This window comes from Phycodurus eques, chromosome 9, assembly GCF_024500275.1.
Source record: "Phycodurus eques isolate BA_2022a chromosome 9, UOR_Pequ_1.1, whole genome shotgun sequence".
Lineage (NCBI taxonomy): Eukaryota > Metazoa > Chordata > Actinopteri > Syngnathiformes > Syngnathidae > Phycodurus > Phycodurus eques.
Genome location: NC_084533.1, coordinates 17,608,680 through 17,630,081, shown reverse-complemented (window position 1 = coordinate 17,630,081; position 21,402 = coordinate 17,608,680). Strand labels below are relative to the sequence as shown.

Below are 21,402 nucleotides of genomic sequence, written 5' to 3'. Positions count from 1 at the left end.
ATGTGACCAATGACTGTCGAGTGTCTGTGGACGCAACACAAACTACGTATAGTGGTATTTCGCATTTCCGGGTATGTGACCAATGACTGTCGAGTGTCTGTGGACGTCACGCAAACTACGTGTAGTGGTATTTAAGTATTCATAATGCATATTGTTCACCAAAATATAAAATGTGTACCTTGTGCGCAGCGGCAGCAACATCAACAACAAAAAAGACAACACATGGACCATTTACGGCACCACCGACCTCGTTATAATTCGTATTTGTCGTATACTGTAATTTTAACTAACAAATGTACGGTGGATGAAATGGGAAGTCACAAAAGCAAACCAAATTAACTAGTATGTCTCTAATTTCCATAATATCGTTGCAAACAAGATGTCATCAGTAATGGCGAGCGCAGGATACAATTTATTGTTTGAAGTTTTACATCCCAAATATCATTCAGCTATACAATTCCGATTGCCCAAGACAAATTAAACTAACAGAGTGAAGCATGACACTTACTTTGAGTTAAACATGTTTTATTTCATGGAAATACAACATAATTTCAAATCCTATGCAGGACCATTGTTGTAAATTTAATAATCTTTTCCCCATTTGCAGTACTTCAAAACATGGTCACTTGTACAGTTACATAAACAAACCCTCATTTCACAAATGGAGCCATTAATGACAATAAATTACATTTCCATGCTAAGGTTTCGCAATGATACATTTGTGCCTTTGTTTTTACTAGATTAACCTGTAAATGGACAACAGATCAAAGTTGAATAAATATAATAAACGTTGTCAAAAGAAAATTTCTTGATTAAAAATGATGCAGAAAAACATCACGGTAGGGGTGACTTCTAAATAAGTCATTTGTTATCCTTGTGAAAAAATAGGGGGTAATTTAGCATATCTTGATAACACTGCTAAAGCAAAAGTCAAACAATAATTAATACTGACTATATTCAAGAAATGCTAATTTAATTATATGTGACTTATTGTATCATGTTTTTTTTTTTTTTTTCTTCCTACTGGACCAGCATCATCCACACACACTCCAAACAGGTTAATCTAGTACAACACTGTCATCATACACCCAGAGGTATTAACACACCTACAGTAGTTGTTTTAAACTCTGGAAAAAGCAACACATCTTCACCCATAACTTTGTTTTCTTTCTAAATTAGGATTACCATCACTGTATTCATGAACGGCATATAAAAATGTACCCAACAGGCAAAATAAAGAAAAAGAAATGAGGTTTCCAGTCAGTAGCAGACAAGGATACCAATGATGTTAAAAATATTCATAGTAAAACAAGAACAATTACGACACCCAACACTTCACATAGTTCAACAGTGAAATTTACATTGAAATTTGCATCGAATAAAAATGTGTTAAGAAAATCTGATGGGTTTGGAGGAGGTGAGATAATTAAAAGCAAGTCAAACCAGCCAGGTAACATCACTGCCTAAAAATAAGCAGATGAGTAAACAAAACAAAACAAAACAAAAATACTGAAGAAATCCTTAAATGTATCATGATAGACAGAAGACCTATCATAGACACACCATATAATTACACAAATGAGAAGAAAAGCTATTATGGGAAGTGGATGTGAGCCCATACCATGTATAGTAGTGACAGGGATTTTGTTGCTGAGATCTTTTTTAACTTATACAATTAGACTTTATTTAATCAGGAAGGAATCATGTTTAACTTAATGTGGGACTCACAGTCTTTGAAGACCTGGACTCAGATATGACTATTTTGGTATATGTGTAAGTAATCCAATCTACCATGCAGTTGAAGGAACAAAAGAGGGTATGCATGAGTCTGATTGCAAGTCATGTGTATATAAAAACAAACAAAAAAGGATGTGAATATTGACTTTCACCTCTGGTCTCTTCGACTTCACTATTGTAAGCATTCACACACATTTCAGGGAGAGTAACAGTTTGAGATGATTTGTCTTGAAATTTCTTGAGCCAGTGTGAGAAGGAATTACAGTAACTCACAACTGTAGAAGACCAAAAATTGGCAAGAAATAGAATCACATCCGCGGGGAAGATGTGTGTTTCAGTATGTGCTGTATGTGTATACACGTTTTCAACAAGTGGTAGCCAGGGATTGGTGTATAGGAGGCTGGAAACAGCGAACATGCTCCACAGTGGAACTGTCTGTCTCCACTGCCTTCATGTACTTGTTTAGGATAGCAAATATTTCATTGTTAAGGATCTGGTACTTCCTGATGCGGTCTGCCATCTTCTTTAGTGGCTGCGAAAAAGACAATAAGGAACATGTGAATTGCAGTTATTCAACAACAGGATAACATTTCAATACTGAAAATGTGCTTGGTACCTAATAACTGGTATAATACAGTATACCCACCACATTTTTGATGATCTCATCCTTGCCATCTTGTCTTTGAACTTTGAGCAGGTGGTAGCAGAAGTCAAACAGATCGAAACGACGCTGCTGTCCCAACAGAACAATAACGGCACAGCCGGCCCAGTTCAGACCATCCCCAAAGCACTGCCTAAAGGTCAAAGCACACAGGTTATGCTACACTTCTTATTTATTGTGATTAATTGTAACTGTGAGTAAAAAATAACAAAATAACAAAATATAATTCAATTAGTCAATGGAAAACCCTATTAACGGGCTAGCTAATATTAGCATCAGATCACGGGAGGGATTAACCTTCAAATAATGAATATTTACAAACAAACGGCGTCGTAACACATACAGACAGACAATATAACAATACTGACGGGCAGATATTCTTCCTAATCTGTGAAAAACAAGTTTAATGAAGTTTTATTGCGACTTCCTTCTTTTACTCTTTTTTTATCTTACTGTAATACGCAGCTGTTAAAAATGTTTTTCCTGTTTCAGTTAATTAGGATTACCAACGTTATTTCTATTTGCTAAATTCCAGAATATTGAGAAGGATTTAAAAAAAAACAAATATATACAGTATATATAATAGACAATACACATACATATTTGTATTTATTGTTTTTATTACTATTTTTTACTATTATTAATATTTGTTATTAATTTATGTTCTGTTTTTTCCTATGAGGTTATATTTAAAGTTGAGTTTTGGTAGTTAAATACTAAGTTTTGAAATCAATGAATAATCGTGTTTATTCATCATGATTTAAATATCAATCCAAATAATCATGATCAGTACTTTTTCCATAATTGCCCTCCCCAAACACAAGTCTGGTGTTACTCACTCTGCTGTGAACTCATGAGTGCCTACTGGAATGCAATACACAAACTGCATTGCACTCCAGAGGCGGTGGAACTCCATGCACTCATCCACATGCATGACACCATTAGTGGGAGGAGGCCCACGCCACACCCCGTCCTGCAGGAAGCTACGGATACGCGTCAGGATGACCTCAAACATGGAAAGGCCGCAGCACAGACGCTCTTTGGTCAGTAAATCTCCCTCACGTGCAATGGCAATTTGCTATCAGAATGACAAAACAATAAAATGTTCATAGAATAAACTTGAAATATATAAAATAGTATTAGGATGATAGGTGAAAACATACCTGAGGGGTTCCCAGCCTCTCAATAAGAGGAACAAGGTGGAGAGGTGCATACTTTGCTTCCAGCCTTTTCATCCTCACCTCCAGACGCTCTCCCTCTACACATCACATAAACAACATTTTTCAATGTGTCCTATTTATCAAAACTCAAAATGATCACCATTCAATTTGAATGATTTTAACCAAATATACCTTTGATATATACTCTTGGCAGAATGTTTTGGAAGGGGGCAGCATGAAGAAGGTCACACACTTCCTCCTGTGACTAATATTAAAAAAGAATACAAGAAAACATAATTTGAATGCACTGTGTTGTTTAAAGAAATCCTTTAAGAGCATGCAGATAGCCATGAAGTGATGTTAATTTGGAATTCAAACGTCATACTTCCCTTTAATTTCATAGTATGTGTATGCGGTGTGAATTAGGTGTCTACAACTAAGAATATAATTTCCCTTCCCTGTGTATTTTTTGGCAGTAATACCAATAAGAACATTTGTAATTTCTAAAGCCAAAGTTAACACTAACACTAACACTCTTGAGTAGACAGTGAAAATGAAAGAATATGGAACTGGTTGTTCCTTTGCAGCTAAAACAGCATCTGCTCTTGTTTGATGAGAAGGCCTAGCACACAATCTGTGTTTTAGTTCATCTCAAGGGTGTTTGATGAGGTTGAGGTCAGCCCTCTTAGGTTTTTCCATTACAAATGGTGGTATGGAACTTGCTTTGTGCACTAGGACATAGTCATCCTGGAGCAGGAAAATATCTTCCTAAAACTGTTCCCAAAAAGTTGGAATTGTAAAAACCGTCTTTAAAAGAACTGAACTGATTGTTCCTTTGCAGCTAAAACAGCTTCCACTCTTGTTTGACAAGAAGGCCTAGCACACAATCTGTGTTCTAGTTTATCCCAAGGGTGTTTGATGAGGTTGAGGTCAAGCGCTCTCAAGTTCTTTCATTACAAATGGTGTTATGGAACAGGAAAAGGTCTTCCCTAAACTGTCCCCAAAAAGTTGGAATTGTGAAAACTGTCTTCATACGATGAATAATTGAGATTCAGGAAATCTAAGGGTCGTGAAGAATTGTATTGTATTTATTTGTATTTTAAGATCATATCAACCGCTATTGCTGTTTAAATAGGTGATTGCGTTTTGTAAAGGTGTATAGTATTAAATGAATCAGGATGATGAATAATTTCCTTGAGGGTGCATTAATGACAGGAAGAGGCATGCAATACTAAAAGCAGGACACATGCATCTATGTATGTTGAAACTAATATATGCACAGACATCCCATATGTAACAAGGTTAGTACTTGAATGACAGCGGAGATGTGCTATACAAAGAGGAAACATGCACCCAGAATCAGAATAAACACATGGAAGCGCATAACTGCAATAGCAACCCTCCAAAAATGTGGTACAATTTCCTCTATGGATGACAAGCACATTAGGATCCTTCAACACTAGCTTGTCATTATTTTATTAATTGTCTTTCTTTAGATCTCATTTAAATATTAATGTCACACCATTTTTTCTAGGGCTGATGGGATATACAACTGTGTCATGCAAACACAGAAATGATAAGAGAAGAGAGAAACAGCACGCCAAACCAAAATGAGAGAAACAAAGAAATAAATCATTTCAGTGTTATTTTGATAGCAATGAACAAAACCTATGTCCTTACCACCTGTGGTTGATGCCAGCGTGTAATGAAAAATAGAATCATAGTTTCAAGATTAAACTCACTCTGGCACTCAGATTGGGGGCCTGAAAGACTGTCTGTGATGGCTGATTTAGAGGAAATCAACATCTTAAATCGGACAGAAAACTTCAGGCTCCCAGATGAACCACACAATACATTTGCAGTCCAGGCTGTGGGATCTTATTATACCAGCTCAAGTTGTCATGTCAGAAGCAGAGTTGTGGTCTTACCAGAGCTTGCTCGATGAGCAGACAGAATAGGATGGCGTTCCCCACCTCCCTTAAGCTCTGGAAGACATCTGTCTTGAGCTCAGCATACTCAATAATATCCTTGAGCTGATGGTGGAAGAACTCCAAGATTCCTGCAATAAAATGAGTATGGGAATCTTGCCATACTCTCGAGATAATGATAAACATTACAAAATCAAAACATTAAAGATTGTTTCCACCCACACTTTAAAACAAATTGGTTGTTCGGTATGGTAAAATACGCCCGTACTACTAATAATGCAAGAGTACTGGGATGAATCAAAACGATGTCAGAGAGTTTGTTAACCTACATTGTGCCCAAGCACCAGGCCCTCATAGAAGAGAATCAGGGGATTATTAAATGATGATAGTAAGATTTCAAGATAGTAAATCGGGTCAGAATTTGTGGTTTAGAACATTGGTAATCTAAGGATTACTAAACCATATAGGCATATCCCCCAGCTGCCAAAAGTCTAATCTGAATTTGCCGATCTAGTCAGTATGGAAGAAGGCCATTCAGAATAAAATGCAAATAAGCGCGTATGGCCTCCTGCATCAGTAAATGTTTCTTGTCAGGGATGACTTTGTTAATATCAAAGCAATAATCCAAGTGAAGTAAAGAGATATCAGAGGCCTGATTTACTAAAGGTCTGCACGTGTAAAAACATGCACAAACTTGATTCCGCATGTGAACATACAGAATGTGAAAGCTGATCTACAAACAGGTCGCAACCAGGAACGTGCCTGCTAATTGGGCAAAATTGCCATTGCAGTTCACCTGGAAGGAGTACATGCAAATAGATTTATCAAACCTGAGGCGAATTCCAGTGGCTGATTTTGCATCTTTAAATAACATTTCTGAAAGGCAGGCACAAACAGCACCGCTGTGCGTAATGAGGTGCAGGTGACGGGGAGAACAGATCTTTCCCACTATTAACATTTTTTTAAATGGCAGAAACAAAAATTATCGCGAGATATTGCGTATTCAGCAATACAAAATTGGAGCTTGTATGGGCTCTCAGGGGTCTCAAAGTCATTTCGGTTCAGGGGCCACATTCACCCTAATTTGAAATCCAGTGGGCCAGACCAGGATATTTGTGGCCGAATAAGCAATAAATAACGACTATTCCAGATTTCCCCCATTGTTTTGGTGCAATTAATTTCAAGTTGATTATGGAAATATTCACATTATTGATTATTATCTCTGCGATTGGCTGGCAACCATTTCAGGGTGTACCCCGCAGTTAGCTGGGATAGGCTCCAGCACGCCTGCGACCCTAGTGAGGATAAGCGGTGTAGAAAATGGATGGATGGATAGATGGATGGATGATTATAGTCTTTTTTGCAAATCATATGCAAAAAGATGCTTATAGTATCTTGAGTTGTGGCTCGGTGGATGAAAAAAAAAAAGAGAGAAACACACTTGTGGAGTTGATTCTGCATATTTGCACACTGAGATGTGTTATCATATACTGAAGTCTAATGGATGATGATAGTTCGACTTTTTCCAAATTTACGTTTGACTTTGAAGCAAAAATGTCCTGATTATTGTGATTGAACACCAAATTGTACCAATTTCAGGACTTTCAACTTTGGAGGTTCTACTGTATTATTTGATTAACGTATTCTATACAAAGAATGTAATAAAAACGTATCCTTCTTTAACTTGATAAACTGAAAATTGGACCCTACAGATAAATAAGTTACGTTCACAGAGAGGACAATCACTCACCTGGGGAGCCATACTCATGGCGAGGTAGGCGGCAAATTTTGGGCATTACTTCGATGAGTGTTTTTACATACTGCAGAATGGTGCCTTGTAACTGAGAGGACACAAAGATGAACCACACAGTCATGTTGAGATTCCATACAAAGGTGGAGGGGACATGTTAAGGAAGGAAAATGATGATGAATACCAAGCTCTTGACAATCTTAAGCAGCTCCTCCATCACAACAGCAATGCCTTGGTAACCAAGGAGACGACATATGGTCTTGAAGTGAGGCGGGCCAACAAAGTTCCTGTAGGAGCTGTATATGTGAGAGTAGGCAATGTTCAGAGGCTAGGAGGAAAAAAAAGACAGAAATAATCAGTGTCAGTCAGCAATTACATACAGTCCATTCCAACCTACCAAGTTGAACAAGCTTTTTGAAAATTAAATTTAATGAGTGTAAGACTGTGGCACACCTTGGACCCATACAGGTAGTAAGGTTGCACATTGGCTGGCTTGTCTCTCTGGGGTTCTTGGGTGAAGGGAATGGCTGTGCGTACAAATCTGAAAATAAAACATGTTTAAAACAGTAAAACTATTCACCATTAAGAAAAGGTGTGTCTGCAAGCACAGACAGACCGATTTGTGGATCCGTTGTAGCAATAATTAGGGAGGAAATCGAAATTGAGCTCCCAAAAGACATGAAGCGTAATTCGGCCGTAGGGAGCCGAGACATTGTGATTGGCCTCACGGAACATGGCATCAAAGCTGTCCAAGGTCATGTGCTTGGACAGAAGCCGATGGGTGAGTCTATTGATCTCCAGAAGCCACTCCAACTCCTGACCAGGTGTGATATATAGTGTTGCGTTTAGAATCATGAATTAAAAGAAGAGATGTTTTACTGGGCCACGGTATGTGATCTTTACCACGATGGAGGTCAGATCCTCGCTTTCAAAGCGACTGATGGCATGGTCCAGAGATTTATACATGGCAGCAGAGATCCTCTGGGTGATAAGACGGTTCAGGTCAATGGAGCGACCCAAAAGCTGTTGGACGCAGAAGGAACTGAGTGAATACAGAAATAAGTGAACTGCACAGTTATACATACTAGGGTTGTTTTCAGTACCTGCACATGTCTCTGTTTAAGCAACGTCTCATAGCGGTTTGAAGGAGGGTATGGTATAATCACCCCATAGTTTTTACACTCTGCACGGAAGCGTTTATCTAGCAGAACACTGGAAAAATGTCAACCACTTTAATAGGTGCATGATTTTGTGTCAAAAACATCAAACTTATAAAGACCAATTCAAACCTCCTACCTTCCAGCCATTGCTTTATAATAGGCAAATATCTGATCAGCCAACTTGTACACAAACTGATCAAAGCAGAGATTTACCTGGCAACAATGAGCAAACACATTTGTTACAAGAAACTGACATAAAATAAAGGGATTTGAATTTAAGCAACCATTAGACATTACCTCTGCCTCAATTTCATCATAAAGGAACTGCTTCTTGAACTTCGTAAGAGCATAGTAGCCACTGTCATTGTACAAATCCAGCGGATAAAGCACATACCTAGGGAAATGAGAAAAGCACGAAATACAAACCATTCTCCTCAAAACCAAAATTGACTTGTTATGGAACACAGGCTCACTCCATCATTGAGGGTTCCTTGGTCTCCAGAATGTGGTCGGTGAGGATCCATGGCATTGACATCTCAATAGGGAACTGGATTCTGCGACCCATGGTCAGCTCAAGGAAGAACTCTCTAAACCAGAGCTGGGACAGGTCACAACACTGCTGGAGGGCCTCTGGGCATTGAAAGGACATAAAGGGTTTTGTTTTGTTTTTTTCAAATAAATACACAATCCATATACTCTTTCTCAAACTGATCACACAGTTGGAAACATAGAAGTGTTTGCTCTGGTAAAATGAATAATTGAGATTCTGGGGGAACTAGGAAGCCTTTACAGTCCCTGATTGACTGATCAATTGATTAAGGACAAGGACCAACTGCCTTGGTCAATGAGGTTATTTACTATCTGCGCTGAGAGGTTCTCCTCACCGCTGAAATTGAGCAAGTGTGTGAAGAAGAAGGATTGTTTGTGGAAGTCTTCTATGGCCACCACAATGGGTCCATCCAGACTGCTGCGCAGAGTCTTTTTAGAGCCACTCTTGTCTGCAATTAATGACTCCAGCATAGTGCGCACCATGTACAGCTGCAGGGGAATACAAAGAGGGACCACAAAGAAGAAGGAAACCACACAGAACAGACTAGATAGTTTAATGAGATTGAATATAAGAGCGACTCTATAGCAAATACTCTATTGACACGATTATACAGTGCAGCTCTATACTATTGTTACAAGTCCAAGAGTTATAGTACTATAAAGAAAATCAAAACTATTACCCCTGAGAGGAAGAATTTGTAGTGGCCAATAGGTGTACAGTACTTGGAATAAAACGTACTTTGAGAGCATTTACGTACGCATTTACGTACCAAAGTATTTTTACTAATTGCACATTTATGTAATCATGTTGTCCCTTTTGATGTTAATAAATTCAATGAAACTTACCTGTGTGCTCGAAGGTCCAACAGCTCTCCGGGGCACCTTGATATCAAAACCACCTTTAGGGTCCTTCTCTCCCCTCAGACATGGGTCATTTGGAGGTTCCCTCGCGCCCTCCCAGTCACAAACCGTCTTTCGAATGGCTTGGAGAACACTGAAGAAAAAGAAAATGGGATGACAGAGCCACGCAAAACAACATTACATTACATACGTGAGTTGTACTTTTGATCACATGATCTATGTGTACCTAATGAGGACGTTCTTCTTCTTGCGCACCGCCTGGCGGAGAGGCTCCCTGAGGGTCATCTGGGCAAAGTCTTGCAGTGCTGCGTAGATAGTATTTCTAATAGCCTGATTAAACACTGACTCCATTCGCCCCATCAAGACCTGATAGGCACAAAACATTGGAATGAGTACTCAATTCTGAGCATCACAGTTGTATTAGAAATAACATTTTAAACAGATATCAACAAAAGACTAAAGGTGCTTTATTTGTCAGAATCTGAGAGTATCCATATGTACCGTAAACTATACAAAATGCCAAAAAGACCACAGAAAACCCTTAGAGGTCTTTTGTACCTGAAGACCTTTAATCATCGCAATCACTTCCACCAGAGCAAATTTCTCCTCACTGGTGTAATTATAACGTGTGGCTCGTTCATACTCCTCTGCTGTGCCTGGACAATCCTTATTACAAAATTTATCTGTGGGATGGACCAGCTTCCATGAGTACTGAAAGAGCCGGAAAGGTTTAATTAATTCTATGGTGCCTTTCAGAATACACATACACTCAATTACAACACATCAGGTAAACCTCCATAATATCATGAGCTAGAGTACAAGACGTTTATCAAGAATACGACTTTACAAAGATAAAAATTCTCAGTTTTAATCGATATGTTTTCATTAATGTGCTTAAAATTATGCTTTTCAGTTGTGTAGAACTGCACTGCATCAAACTGATATCCAGGCCACATATTTTCATGGGTTAACTGGAGCCTATCCCAACTGACTTTGGGCAGCAGGCAGGGTACAACCTGGACTGGACGCTAGTCAGTTACAGGGCTAATACTGTACCTGCTTATACAAACAACCATTTACACTCACATTCACACCCATTTTCAATTTAGTGCCCAAATGCACCTAACATGGATGTTTTTGGAATGTTAGAGTAAACTGGAGTACCAGAAGAAAAGCCACGCAAGCAAACAAACATGCAAATTCCACACAGAAAGGTATAAACCAAGATTTGAACCGCTCTGAATCCTTTTAACTGTGATGCAAACTCACTACACATGATGCCCATAAATGAAATGTATGTATTCCATTTAATCACACGGGAGGGATAAAACACCCTCTTGTGTGATTAAATAAGGGAACAAAATATGCTACAAGAAGTCCATATCTTTTATTTGAGCATTATCATCTTTGTAAAGGTAAGCTTTCTTATACAGCTCTTGTATTCGATCACATTTTGTAGGTTGTACCTACTCTATTGTGACCTGTGAGTGTACTCACAAAGTTTCCTTGCCCATTTAAAAAGTAGTACTCACAACTTCCATGACATGCGTACTCCACTTGGACAACAACTGCAGACCCCTCAGTGAAAGGTCAAAAAGCTCTCTGTATTCCTCATCTGATTTCTGGCTGTCCAGGCCCGAGCCTGTGACCACTTCGCTGTTGCTATAGCGCGCCAGCTCTGAGATGAATCGAATGTGGTCCTCTCTGATCTGCACCATCTGCTCACACAGGTTGTACTGTGGTGAAATGCTGCTCTGGGTGCACGTCCACCTGTGTACACAGAGGAGAGGAAGGAGGGTTAATGTGGTTCAAGAAGGATGGGAAGCTGTTAATCTGCAGGCGCGTATTGATGGGTTCTTACTTGGACTTGTTTTCCTCATAGTGAGCACTTGTCTCAATGTAGCGAGACAACTCTATCTGCATGTCTCCAAACAGTGGCACCACTTGAAGCTTAAAAGCACAGGAAAGAAAGTCCTCTGATTTACTTGATTTTTGGAAAAGGATATATTGAAAAAGTCAAAGCCTTACTTTGAAAAACTTGTCAATCTTGCTAAGGTTGATCCTCTTTTTGGCATCTAGTTTGTAGATGTTACTCACATTCCCATCCATCAGGTACAGACCAAACCCCATCACCTGACACATTGACATACATGTTGTTTTAATGTAGAAAAGGACATGCTTAAAGCACATGAATACAGTGGGTAAGAAAATGTTAAATGTGTGTACCTTGAGAAGCATGTGTTTTTCACTTGGAGTCAAATACATCTTGTTCTCATAATAATCTACACAAATGTTGACAATATCTGCCAAAAGTTCCTCATAACCTGGAATCACTTCCAGCTGTTGGTGCAGGCACTACAAAAACACAGAGGAGTCAAAGTTTGTAAATGGTCACTTAGAGTTAGAGGTGAAGCTATTTCTTATAATAATAATAATAATAACAATAATAATAATAATGTAGGTTTTTCACACGTACAGTACAAGTTAAACAATTTGGAGGCGATAATCAAATGGTAGATGAACCAGACAAATTAACAGGTGACAATAATCAAACCTGAGTGATCCTGTTGTGGTTGGCTAAGAACATTGAAAGATTCTGAGACTCCTGGATGGACTGAGGGTCAGCCATCTTCCTCAGGAATTGAGCAGCCCTGGAGACAAAGACAGCCCGACACATTAACTATTTGTTCCTTTTGGATAAGCAAATGCAGTAATGAGAAAGATTAAATGGAGTAATGAGAATGTTTGCATTTATGCACGGCACAGTACCTTTTGTAAGCAGAATGATCGTTTTTTACACTACACTTCATGTTTTTCAGTTCGTCCAATACAGCAAACATGTTGATAAATTTGCCCAAAGTGAGCAAATAGGCCTCCGAAACAAAATCTTTCCTTCTCTCAGCATGACAGAGACGCTTCACTTCACTGCAGAAACGTTCTATAGCTTTCCGCTATTGACAAAAAAGAAATTAAAACTCATAATACATAATTATTTGTTTGTATGAAAAGCAATAAATACACTTAAAAATATACAAAGACCTTATGGATTTTATGCCCTTAAACCTGCTCAAATTATCACTTTAAAATATATCTTACTTGGAAGTACATAAACTTCATGAGCTTGGTGACTTCAGGCTCCAACACCTCCACTGTTTTCTCATAGATCTCAACTCTGTTGGGTTGCTCATTGCATTTCACCTAACAAACACATGAGGGCACCATTACATGTCTTGCCAATATTCCTCCTCTTCTAATGTAAATTAGGGGTCCATTCAGGACTAGGAATAAATGAAAGAATGCTGATGTTTGCAGGAGAAACGGCTCAGAAAATGGATGGATGGATGCTGATGTTTGCATTGGTTCAATCAAATCTAAATATGCCTTATATATTCTATTTCTTTGTTTTGATGTTTTCTTTGGTTTCTTGAGGTCTCTCTACGTTTGCTTTCCCACCCATGGAAAGAGGAACTTGTGGGTTGAACATGACAATAAAACAGACACCAGACTTTATTTTACAGTACTGTGAATACAAAGTAGAGCCCAAGTCCACCAATCAACATTTATTTGTATGTCTGAATGTTACCTGCGGAATAGCTCTAGAGCAACTTCTCCAAGTGTAAAGCATCACAGCGTACTCATGTCCTTCCTCCAGCATTTCATTCTGCACAAAAGGAAAAAGTAATGATGCTTTAATTCAACAAAGTGAAGAGTGTGCTAAAAGTGGCAGTCAGTATAAACTCCACTATCATAATACTGATAAAATAAATATGTAAACTTCAATATATATTGATTACAGTATCAAGTATGCTTACTTTGTAGCCTCACTAGATCAACAAAGTACCAGATACAGTATACAATTTAAATAACAGTATGGAACATATTAGATAAAACAACTGCATTATGTTTTCAAATTGGAAGAACATTTGAGGATTTATATATATATTTTTTTTGCCATTACATTCAATAACAAGGTCAGTTGTATAGACCATTTTGACAATTTATTGCTTAGCATTTTGCTGTGTGCAGGTTCACATTTAAGCTACAAGGTGTTCATGGGATAGCACATTCGTTCCTCGCTGAAGAGTAACATGTTCCATAATGAATGGGCACTTTATTAATATTTCAGCAGGGAAACATTTCCTCCATTCAGAAATAGGTGAGACATATTTCTCCATCCCTGTGGCTCTAGTATCCTCAAATAGACTGGCTTGTACTTCCTCAAGAAATAGGGTTGAAAAAACCACAGCTTCCTCCATTTGTAAGTCAAGTCACACCAATAAGCTCACAACATCATTCATGGAGGAGAAGGTTGAGTGGAACTTTGCCTAGATGAATCACCAGTGTGTGACAATGCGCGTTTGATGATGATATCTAATTGAATATCAATTTGCAGAGGGTGCACATCATCTTTAATTATCATCATAATTATCAGATGGAGGAAGAACCAACTAAATGTAAATACTATTTATGATGGAAGGCCAGTGGTATTGAATCATTTGAAAATAGAAACCACGCCTCACCATGCTGGAGTGGACTGTAGCTTGCTCAATATAACGAGCGATCCCTGTCACAAACGCATTCCTGTCTTCAAAGTTGGTGTCAAAATTGGCCTGCAGAATAAGCAAGAGATTGGTGAGCAGAGTAAAATATAGTGACACTAGTTGGACAGGTGACAGTGTGGGTGGGTTTGTACCTGATACATAATGGAGGAGGGAGGGGGTTCAATGCATGGCTGCTGGTCTGGGAGGGGCAGCTCCTCCAGTAAGTCCACATTGGACAGGGCATCCTCAAGGGTCACGTGGGTCGTCATGGTTACAAAGCCTCACTCACACCACACCAAAGTCTGAAAGAAGAAAGAAGCAGCACATGAAATAAATAGCCATAAAAAAGCCCACAGATGAATGATGGCACTGGAGGGACTTAAAGGAGACATATTTTGTCTGCCATGTCTGTGACATGCTTTCGTCAAAATACCCCAAGGCAACAGCCAATCAATGCAGAGTACGGCTTTTGTTACCATGACAACCGGAACTGGAGCTAAGGGGTTGAACGAGGCAAGCCACTTCTACTTACGGAAGCAGAGCACAGAGTGCAGAAAGAGCGCCCGTGGACACAATAAAAGCATTTTCACTCATGGAGGCAGTACTCATGCATTAGTAAAAATGTATTAACATTACTGTGCCCATTTGTGCTTGTACTCCAAGCAGCAGACACACAACAAACACATACCCCCCACCCTCACCCACCCACTTTATTTCTTTTTCTATCTCAGAGTTCTGACTCCCATTGAAAATAAAGTCACACTTGGAGACCATCACTGCATCAGTGCAAGATCTCCACAGTGACTCCAACATCATGTGATTTTGTTGGACTTATCTAACTGTACCAACATCACCCCAGGGTTCCAGAACAGGCACTCTATGTTATGTTACAGAATTTTATTAAATCTGCTGCCAGATTATGAGCATAACATTCTCTTGAGCCATTCCATCTGTCCTTCATTTGTACAAAACAGTATTCAACAGGATTCCCAGCCTGGAACAGCAAGTAAAAGAAGGTCACCAACATACGTAAGCAGTCTACTTAATGAGGTGTTACTTTGTGTGTTAATTTGAATTTGAATCGTGTGGAGAAAACTATCTGACGTAAGTTAATTGACCGGAATGAAGCTTTAAAATAACAAAGAAACAGGTCTAGGCACTATCATTTCCTCTTCCGAACTCCTTTGTCTGTGTTGTATCCCCTGCAGCTGTATCGTCTTGCATTTCAATAAAGACCTTCAAACCAAGAGCTAATGTCCCCAACTTCTTATGTTTGTCTGAGAAAAAAATACAAGAGGAAATCCCAATTACAAATATGAAAAACAGCGGGACACTGGTCCACTGAAATTTATGTACGTGTCTATACATTGTATATTATGTATGTAATACATGTACAGTATACATGAAGCGATATATAATGTACAGTAAGTGTCATTCGTAGTCTTGATCAATGCAAGGCATGTGTGCTCCTCTTGAGGAAGTGCAGACCTTGCCCTCTCTTTCTCATGACAATATTCAGCACAACTGTGGCAGGCAAAGTTGACAGGGCCAAAAATCGGCTTAATATGCAAAGCCACAAGCGAGAAGATAAGTGTCAAAAAGAAATTAGGCAGAATAAACTATTATGTGTGACTCTTCTCTGACTGTGAGTTTCTACTTGTGCAATGGTAGTCCAAAGCATTGTGACATAGCAATGCATCTGGGTGCTCAGTACAATAAGATAATTTTAAATATTGATGACCGACACACATTTATTTTACCAAGCAAATGCTAATGTAAAACTCAAGATACTATAAGCATAATGACTATCATGAAAATGACCAGAAAAACAGCAATTCTTTACTGCGCAGAAAGAAGTGCAGTTTCTATTCTATGACCAAAAACAGACAGTGCATACAGTACAAACGAGGCTTAAGAAGATGTGTTCTCAAATTACCTAAATTCCAGGATTACCTATAAAATGCCACTAAGTGACATCATCATCACAATATGACCTTTGAGCCCACTTTATACATCAATTGCCTGATTGACCTAGATCCCAAACAGTGGGCACGATATTTCTATATTATTTTTGTCATGGGTGTTATGGGCGGCATGGTGGACGACTGGTTAGCACATCTGCCTCACAGTTCTGAGGTTCAAATCCCAGGCCCCGCCTGGGTGGAGTTTGCATGTTCTCCCTGTGCCTGCGTGGGTTTTCTCCGGGTACTCCGGTTTCCTTCCACATCCCAAAAACATGCATGGTAAGTTGATTGAAGACTCTAAATTGCCCGTAGGTGTGAATGTGAGTATGAATGGGTGTGTTTATATGTGCCCTGTGATTGGCTGGCGACCAATTCAGAGTGTACACCGCCTCTCGCCCAAAGATAGCTGGGATAAGCCCCAGCACGCCCGCGACCCAGTGAGGATAAGCGGTATGGAAAATGAATGAATGAAGAATTTTTATCTATATATATATATATATATATATATATATATATATATATATAGTACATTCATATATTTATGTTAATTTGTGTTGGTAGTCAGAATCAACCTTAAAGACTCTGTAAAGTGAATTCAGAGATTTTAAAAAAAATACATTAGACATGTTTGAAGAAAAAAAAACGATGAAGCGGACTAGCCCGGCGCCTCTTTGCAGCGTCAGCTCCATGTAGCCTCCGGTTGCCTTTTAGTTTACGAGCTAGCTGGTGGCTAGAGTTTCTCGTTGGGCCGTAGAATGCCCAGTGATGACTGGGTGGGATATATTCCAGCCACTGAAAGCTTTTCAGTAGGTAAGACCACCGTTTAAGTGTTCCTATTTGGTTACTATAGTCTGCTTCCTGGTAGCATGAACAAAAATGTAGAACTGTAGAACTTCCTTTTTAGAATTTTTTACTAATTTGACAAGTGGATTCTGAGAGGAATTGAACCGCCCCAAAAGACTGGTTTTAAATTACTCCGCTTACAGAAAAGTACAGTACAACTTGCTAGAGGATGCTTGACAATGCTGGTGAGCTCAGATCCTATTCACATTTGGGAACATCGCCGTTTACAGCCAGAGAAGCTGAATAAACTTTCCCACCCTATAGAAGACCGTGCAACAGTTTGTGTAAGCGTGTGTGTGCGTGCATGCGTGTGTCCGTGCATCATCTTTACATAGTGAAGGGCCCTTTCTTTCATTTATCTCTAGACCTTTAGTTTCCTAGCTGTAGGCCTTTTATTACACCAAAATAACACCATGATAGCTTGCAAGACAATACCTGTATTTGAAAAAAAAAATATGTTGGATTCAATGTTTATGTTTAGTGATGACCATAGAAAAACAACACCCAGTAGTAGTAATTTAAAACAGTATAAATCAGTAACCCTATAGGCAAATTTAATTGATCAATATTGTGCTGTTATCCTTGTCCTTTTTTTGTTATGGATTAATTTGTATTGTTATTTGCAAGGTATTTCTGTATTATCTGTAGATCGTATATCATTTCTGTAAGAAATGTAAGAAAAAAAAGAAAACTGCAATAGCATTCATCACTGTGATTGTTGCAAAAATTAAAAACTCGACCTCGAGATTATAACTACTTTTATTTTATTCAACTTTCAATTTACAATTTACAGATTATTTGATTTTGAAAAAAAATGCACTGGAACAGCGAGGATGTGTTTGCAGCTGCTTTGCAACCCTTAAAAATACCTCTGTCATTTCTTAGCTTGAGCTTTTTAATACCCAACCACTTAGATGAACAAAAGCATACACATGTGACAAAGACTCTAACTTCCGTAAATAACCCAGGCTAAACTTGGCTCCTCCCTGACATACAAAGATCTTAATCTCAGTCGTGATATATCACTTCAACATACATCCTTGACAAAAATTACAACTTGACTACTAGCGAGGGCTTTGGCGCCATCATCTGGCATATTCAGGCATTAATGAATGAGCACAAAAAAAACACGAATATGTGAGTTTTTCAGCGAATAGGTGAGGAGAACTTCTTACAATGAAAAAAAAACTGCGAAAAGTGAATTTGTGACAATAGCGAACTGTAAATAGAAGAGGTTACTGTTACTATATAGTACAGTAAAGCCAGAGCGAATAACAGACAATAGGTAAGTATGCAGAGATTCCCTGTATTACAATTTAGGGCAACTCTCCTCATGACAGCATCATCCTACAAGCATGCATGAGGAAGTGACCCTGTTATCTAAAAACAAAAACAGCAAAAAGAAACAATGAGAAAATAATGAGAAGATAGCATGGACAATGTGATAATAAACGCACAAGACACTTCAACCACACTAATAAACATATTGTCAAATTAATACCTCTCTGACAATGTTAATCAAAGCACTATTTTTACCACAAAGGAAGATTTTTTTTTAACTGTTGCAGAGAACAGTGGCCAGTGTCTGTTATCTGGCATTTGGCAAAGAGAAGACACACAGACCTTCACTCGAAAGTGTGTCAAGCGGAGGTCGCACTACTCAATGGAAGCCCCTGCCGAGGGGTTGCATTTGTTACATTGATTCATCCTCACCAAACACAAGCAATACAGAGCATTTCCAAACACGTTCCAGCAGTGTCTTTGCAGTGTAGAGTATCGGACGTTGGCTTGTATCACCTGACTCCATCAATGACATGTTTTGATTTTAGACGAGCAACAATGGACAACACACGCTCATGCGAAAACAAGCCTAGTAGACAAGTAGAGGAGGGCTAGGGGGGCAAAACAAATCACATTCATTACGGTATGCATGGCAGTAAATACAATCAACACTGACTGTAGAACTGAGAATATGTGTTTTGCCTAAATATTTTCTATAAGACAATCAATGCGTGGATTCACTCTCGAATTGATGGGGATGATGAAGAACACCATCCATCCATCCATCCATTTTCTGAGCCGCTTCTCCTCACTAGGATCGTGGGCGTGCTGGAGCCTATCCCAGCTATCATCGGGCACCCTGAACTGGTTGCTAGCCAATCGCAGGGCACATAAAACAAACAACCATTCGCACTCACATTCACACCTACGGGCAATTTAGAGTTGTCAATTGACCTACCATGCATGTTTCTGGGATGTGGGAGAAAACCGGAGTGCCCGGAGAAAACCGACGCAGGCACGGGAAGAACATGCAAACTCCACACAGACGGGGCCAGGGATTGAACCCCGGTCCTCAGAACTGTGAGGCCAACGCTCTAACCAGTCGTTCACCGTGCCGCCCATGTAGAATACCTACCAATAATAACATGTCCAGTTCGATGTATCAAAAACTATAGACATGCCATATGAAACAGAATGGATTTTTAAATGGTAAATGAGACAGTGTCTGATTTATCATGAGATGCATCTCTGTAAAGTTTATTCTGTCCATTTCATGTGGTGATATTAAGAAATTTTAATATTACATAGACATATCAGATGATGTTGTCTGATCCTAATAGAGTTTATACTACTACAACAACCACAATAAAAAAATAAACAATGTTAAACTGTTACTTTACTTAATTTGGTGAAGCATGCGGTCAGCTACAAATTATGACATCACGGCTTTGGGTGCACGAGGCGGAATTATACATTCGCAAAACAGTCAGCCTGCAACCGTAAAGAACATGCACAGGACATATGCACGCTTGCAAGGCTATCGCGTGAGCTCATTGGAAACTGTAAAGTCGGCGAATACCGTTTGTCATTTGAGCATCAGTCACAGGCCTGCAGGCGTGTCGCCATGAGAGCAGTGCTGCTTCTCCAATATTGACACCTCGCTCACTCTCACGTCCACGCTGAAACTACCTACTCAAAATAGGGAGTCACATTGTCAAAACCTCGTAAATACCACGCGGTCAGTTTTTTTCCTCAATCTAAGGGGGGTAAAAAATTCGCCTGGCCTCCATCACTCATCAGTGCACTTGCTAGGCTCTCCTCACCCCACCCATCTCATTCTCCCCGGGCGCTACGATGCCGCTGGAAGCTAACGGGAATCCCGTGTGTGGGGATAATCACACAGAACCGGTTCACTCAGACAGGAATCTGTCAGCAACGCCCCGACGACCTTTGATGTAGTTTGTGTAAGCATTAATAAATATCAAGAATGATGTATTGTGTGAGCAGGAAGTGAGGCGGAAAAAAGAGCTCTCTCTCTCTCTCTCGCTTTCTCCAGCCATCATCACTACACAGCTCACACCAGCGAGACCACCACGTCCATCTACGAGGCTCCATCCTCCGCCAAGTCAGCCACATACCTGCAAATCTCATGTCCCTCCGACAATACGGAACTGCAACGCCGTTCCGACTTCTTCTTCCGCCTGTAGCACGTCTTGAGAGTCGACTGATGCTCGAGTTTTGCCCCAGTGCCTCCCCAGCTCTAATCCACTCCACACAAAGAGCAGAAAATGGCTGCAAGTGCAGTTTCTTAAAGCGACAGTAACACTGGTGAGGACGATCAGTGATTGTCAAACGTGACTTTCTCGGCGGTTCGTGTCAACGAGCATCCGTCTTCTATACCGCTTATCCTCACCATTAGCTCTTTTAATAATGCAATTTCCAAATTCCGTGCGTCGTAATACACGCTACAGAATTTTCCTGTGAAGCCAAGTGCCTTTGATCTTGAATAAAAGTTTATAGAAAACATATAGTATGAAGCACAGATACTCGTGTAAAAAAAATTACTGATTCAATTTACAGAAATAATTTAGTAGTAGTTGTAGAAAAAGGCCAGACTGAGATGTACAAAAGTAAAAATGAATGTTTACTGTCAATTATACAATATACGAAACTTAATAACTTGATGCAATGAAAAAAATAGTTTCTCTCCTTTTACTTGCTTAAATAGTACTGAGACAAATAAAATAAAAATTACATTACGTCGCATTTTAAGAGATAGCTAGCATTGGCTCAACTTTTATGCTATCAAATCAACATGTTGGCCTACCCTTTGTTGCTGTGAACTAAGTAAAAATGCAAAATTAGCTAATGATAACAACTGCAAAAGTACATTTTAGTTGTATGTGTTATTTCAGAGGCGGCACGGTGGACGACTGGTTAGAGCGTCAGCCTCACAGTTCTGAGGAC

General features: G+C 39.3%; 1 protein-coding gene across 2 annotated transcripts; it reads right to left on the bottom strand.

Moving 5' to 3' along the window:
• Nucleotides 1–508: 508 nt before the first annotated feature.
• cyfip2 (cytoplasmic FMR1 interacting protein 2) lies at nucleotides 509–20,809 on the bottom strand. Of its 2 annotated transcripts, XM_061685581.1 has the most exons (30): nucleotides 20,574–20,808; nucleotides 14,500–14,649; nucleotides 14,327–14,416; nucleotides 13,390–13,467; nucleotides 12,903–13,004; nucleotides 12,576–12,757; nucleotides 12,361–12,457; nucleotides 12,033–12,161; nucleotides 11,835–11,939; nucleotides 11,668–11,756; nucleotides 11,339–11,576; nucleotides 10,365–10,517; nucleotides 10,033–10,172; nucleotides 9,792–9,939; nucleotides 9,281–9,434; nucleotides 8,870–9,026; nucleotides 8,694–8,790; nucleotides 8,533–8,609; nucleotides 8,340–8,448; nucleotides 8,140–8,259; nucleotides 7,853–8,052; nucleotides 7,690–7,777; nucleotides 7,421–7,564; nucleotides 7,237–7,327; nucleotides 5,487–5,617; nucleotides 3,751–3,823; nucleotides 3,562–3,656; nucleotides 3,238–3,476; nucleotides 2,384–2,531; nucleotides 509–2,269 (listed from the first exon to the last, which is right to left on the bottom strand). In XM_061685581.1, exons 2-30 carry the CDS (start codon nucleotides 14,614–14,616, stop codon nucleotides 2,102–2,104), a joined length of 3,759 nt encoding a protein of 1,252 aa, XP_061541565.1. In that variant the 5' UTR covers nucleotides 14,617–14,649; nucleotides 20,574–20,808; the 3' UTR covers nucleotides 509–2,101. The 2 variants fall into 2 exon arrangements, with proteins under 2 accessions (XP_061541565.1, XP_061541566.1); XM_061685582.1 differs by lacking the exons at nucleotides 509–2,269; nucleotides 2,384–2,531; nucleotides 3,238–3,476; nucleotides 3,562–3,656; nucleotides 3,751–3,823 and adding an exon at nucleotides 3,835–5,241 and having other exon boundaries at nucleotides 20,574–20,809.
• Nucleotides 20,810–21,402: the final 593 nt, after the last annotated feature.

Coding starts and splice junctions, on each gene's coding strand:
- cyfip2 (XM_061685581.1), bottom strand. CDS start 14,616: ATGACGACCCACGTGACCCTTGAGGATGCCCTGTCCAATGTGGACTTA. Junction 12,458..12,575: donor GATCATTCTGCTTACAAAAG/GTACTGTGCCGT, acceptor CTTTGTCTCCAG/GGCTGCTCAATTCCTGAGGA. Junction 11,757..11,834: donor AGATTGACAAGTTTTTCAAA/GTAAGGCTTTGA, acceptor TGTGCTTTTAAG/CTTCAAGTGGTGCCACTGTT.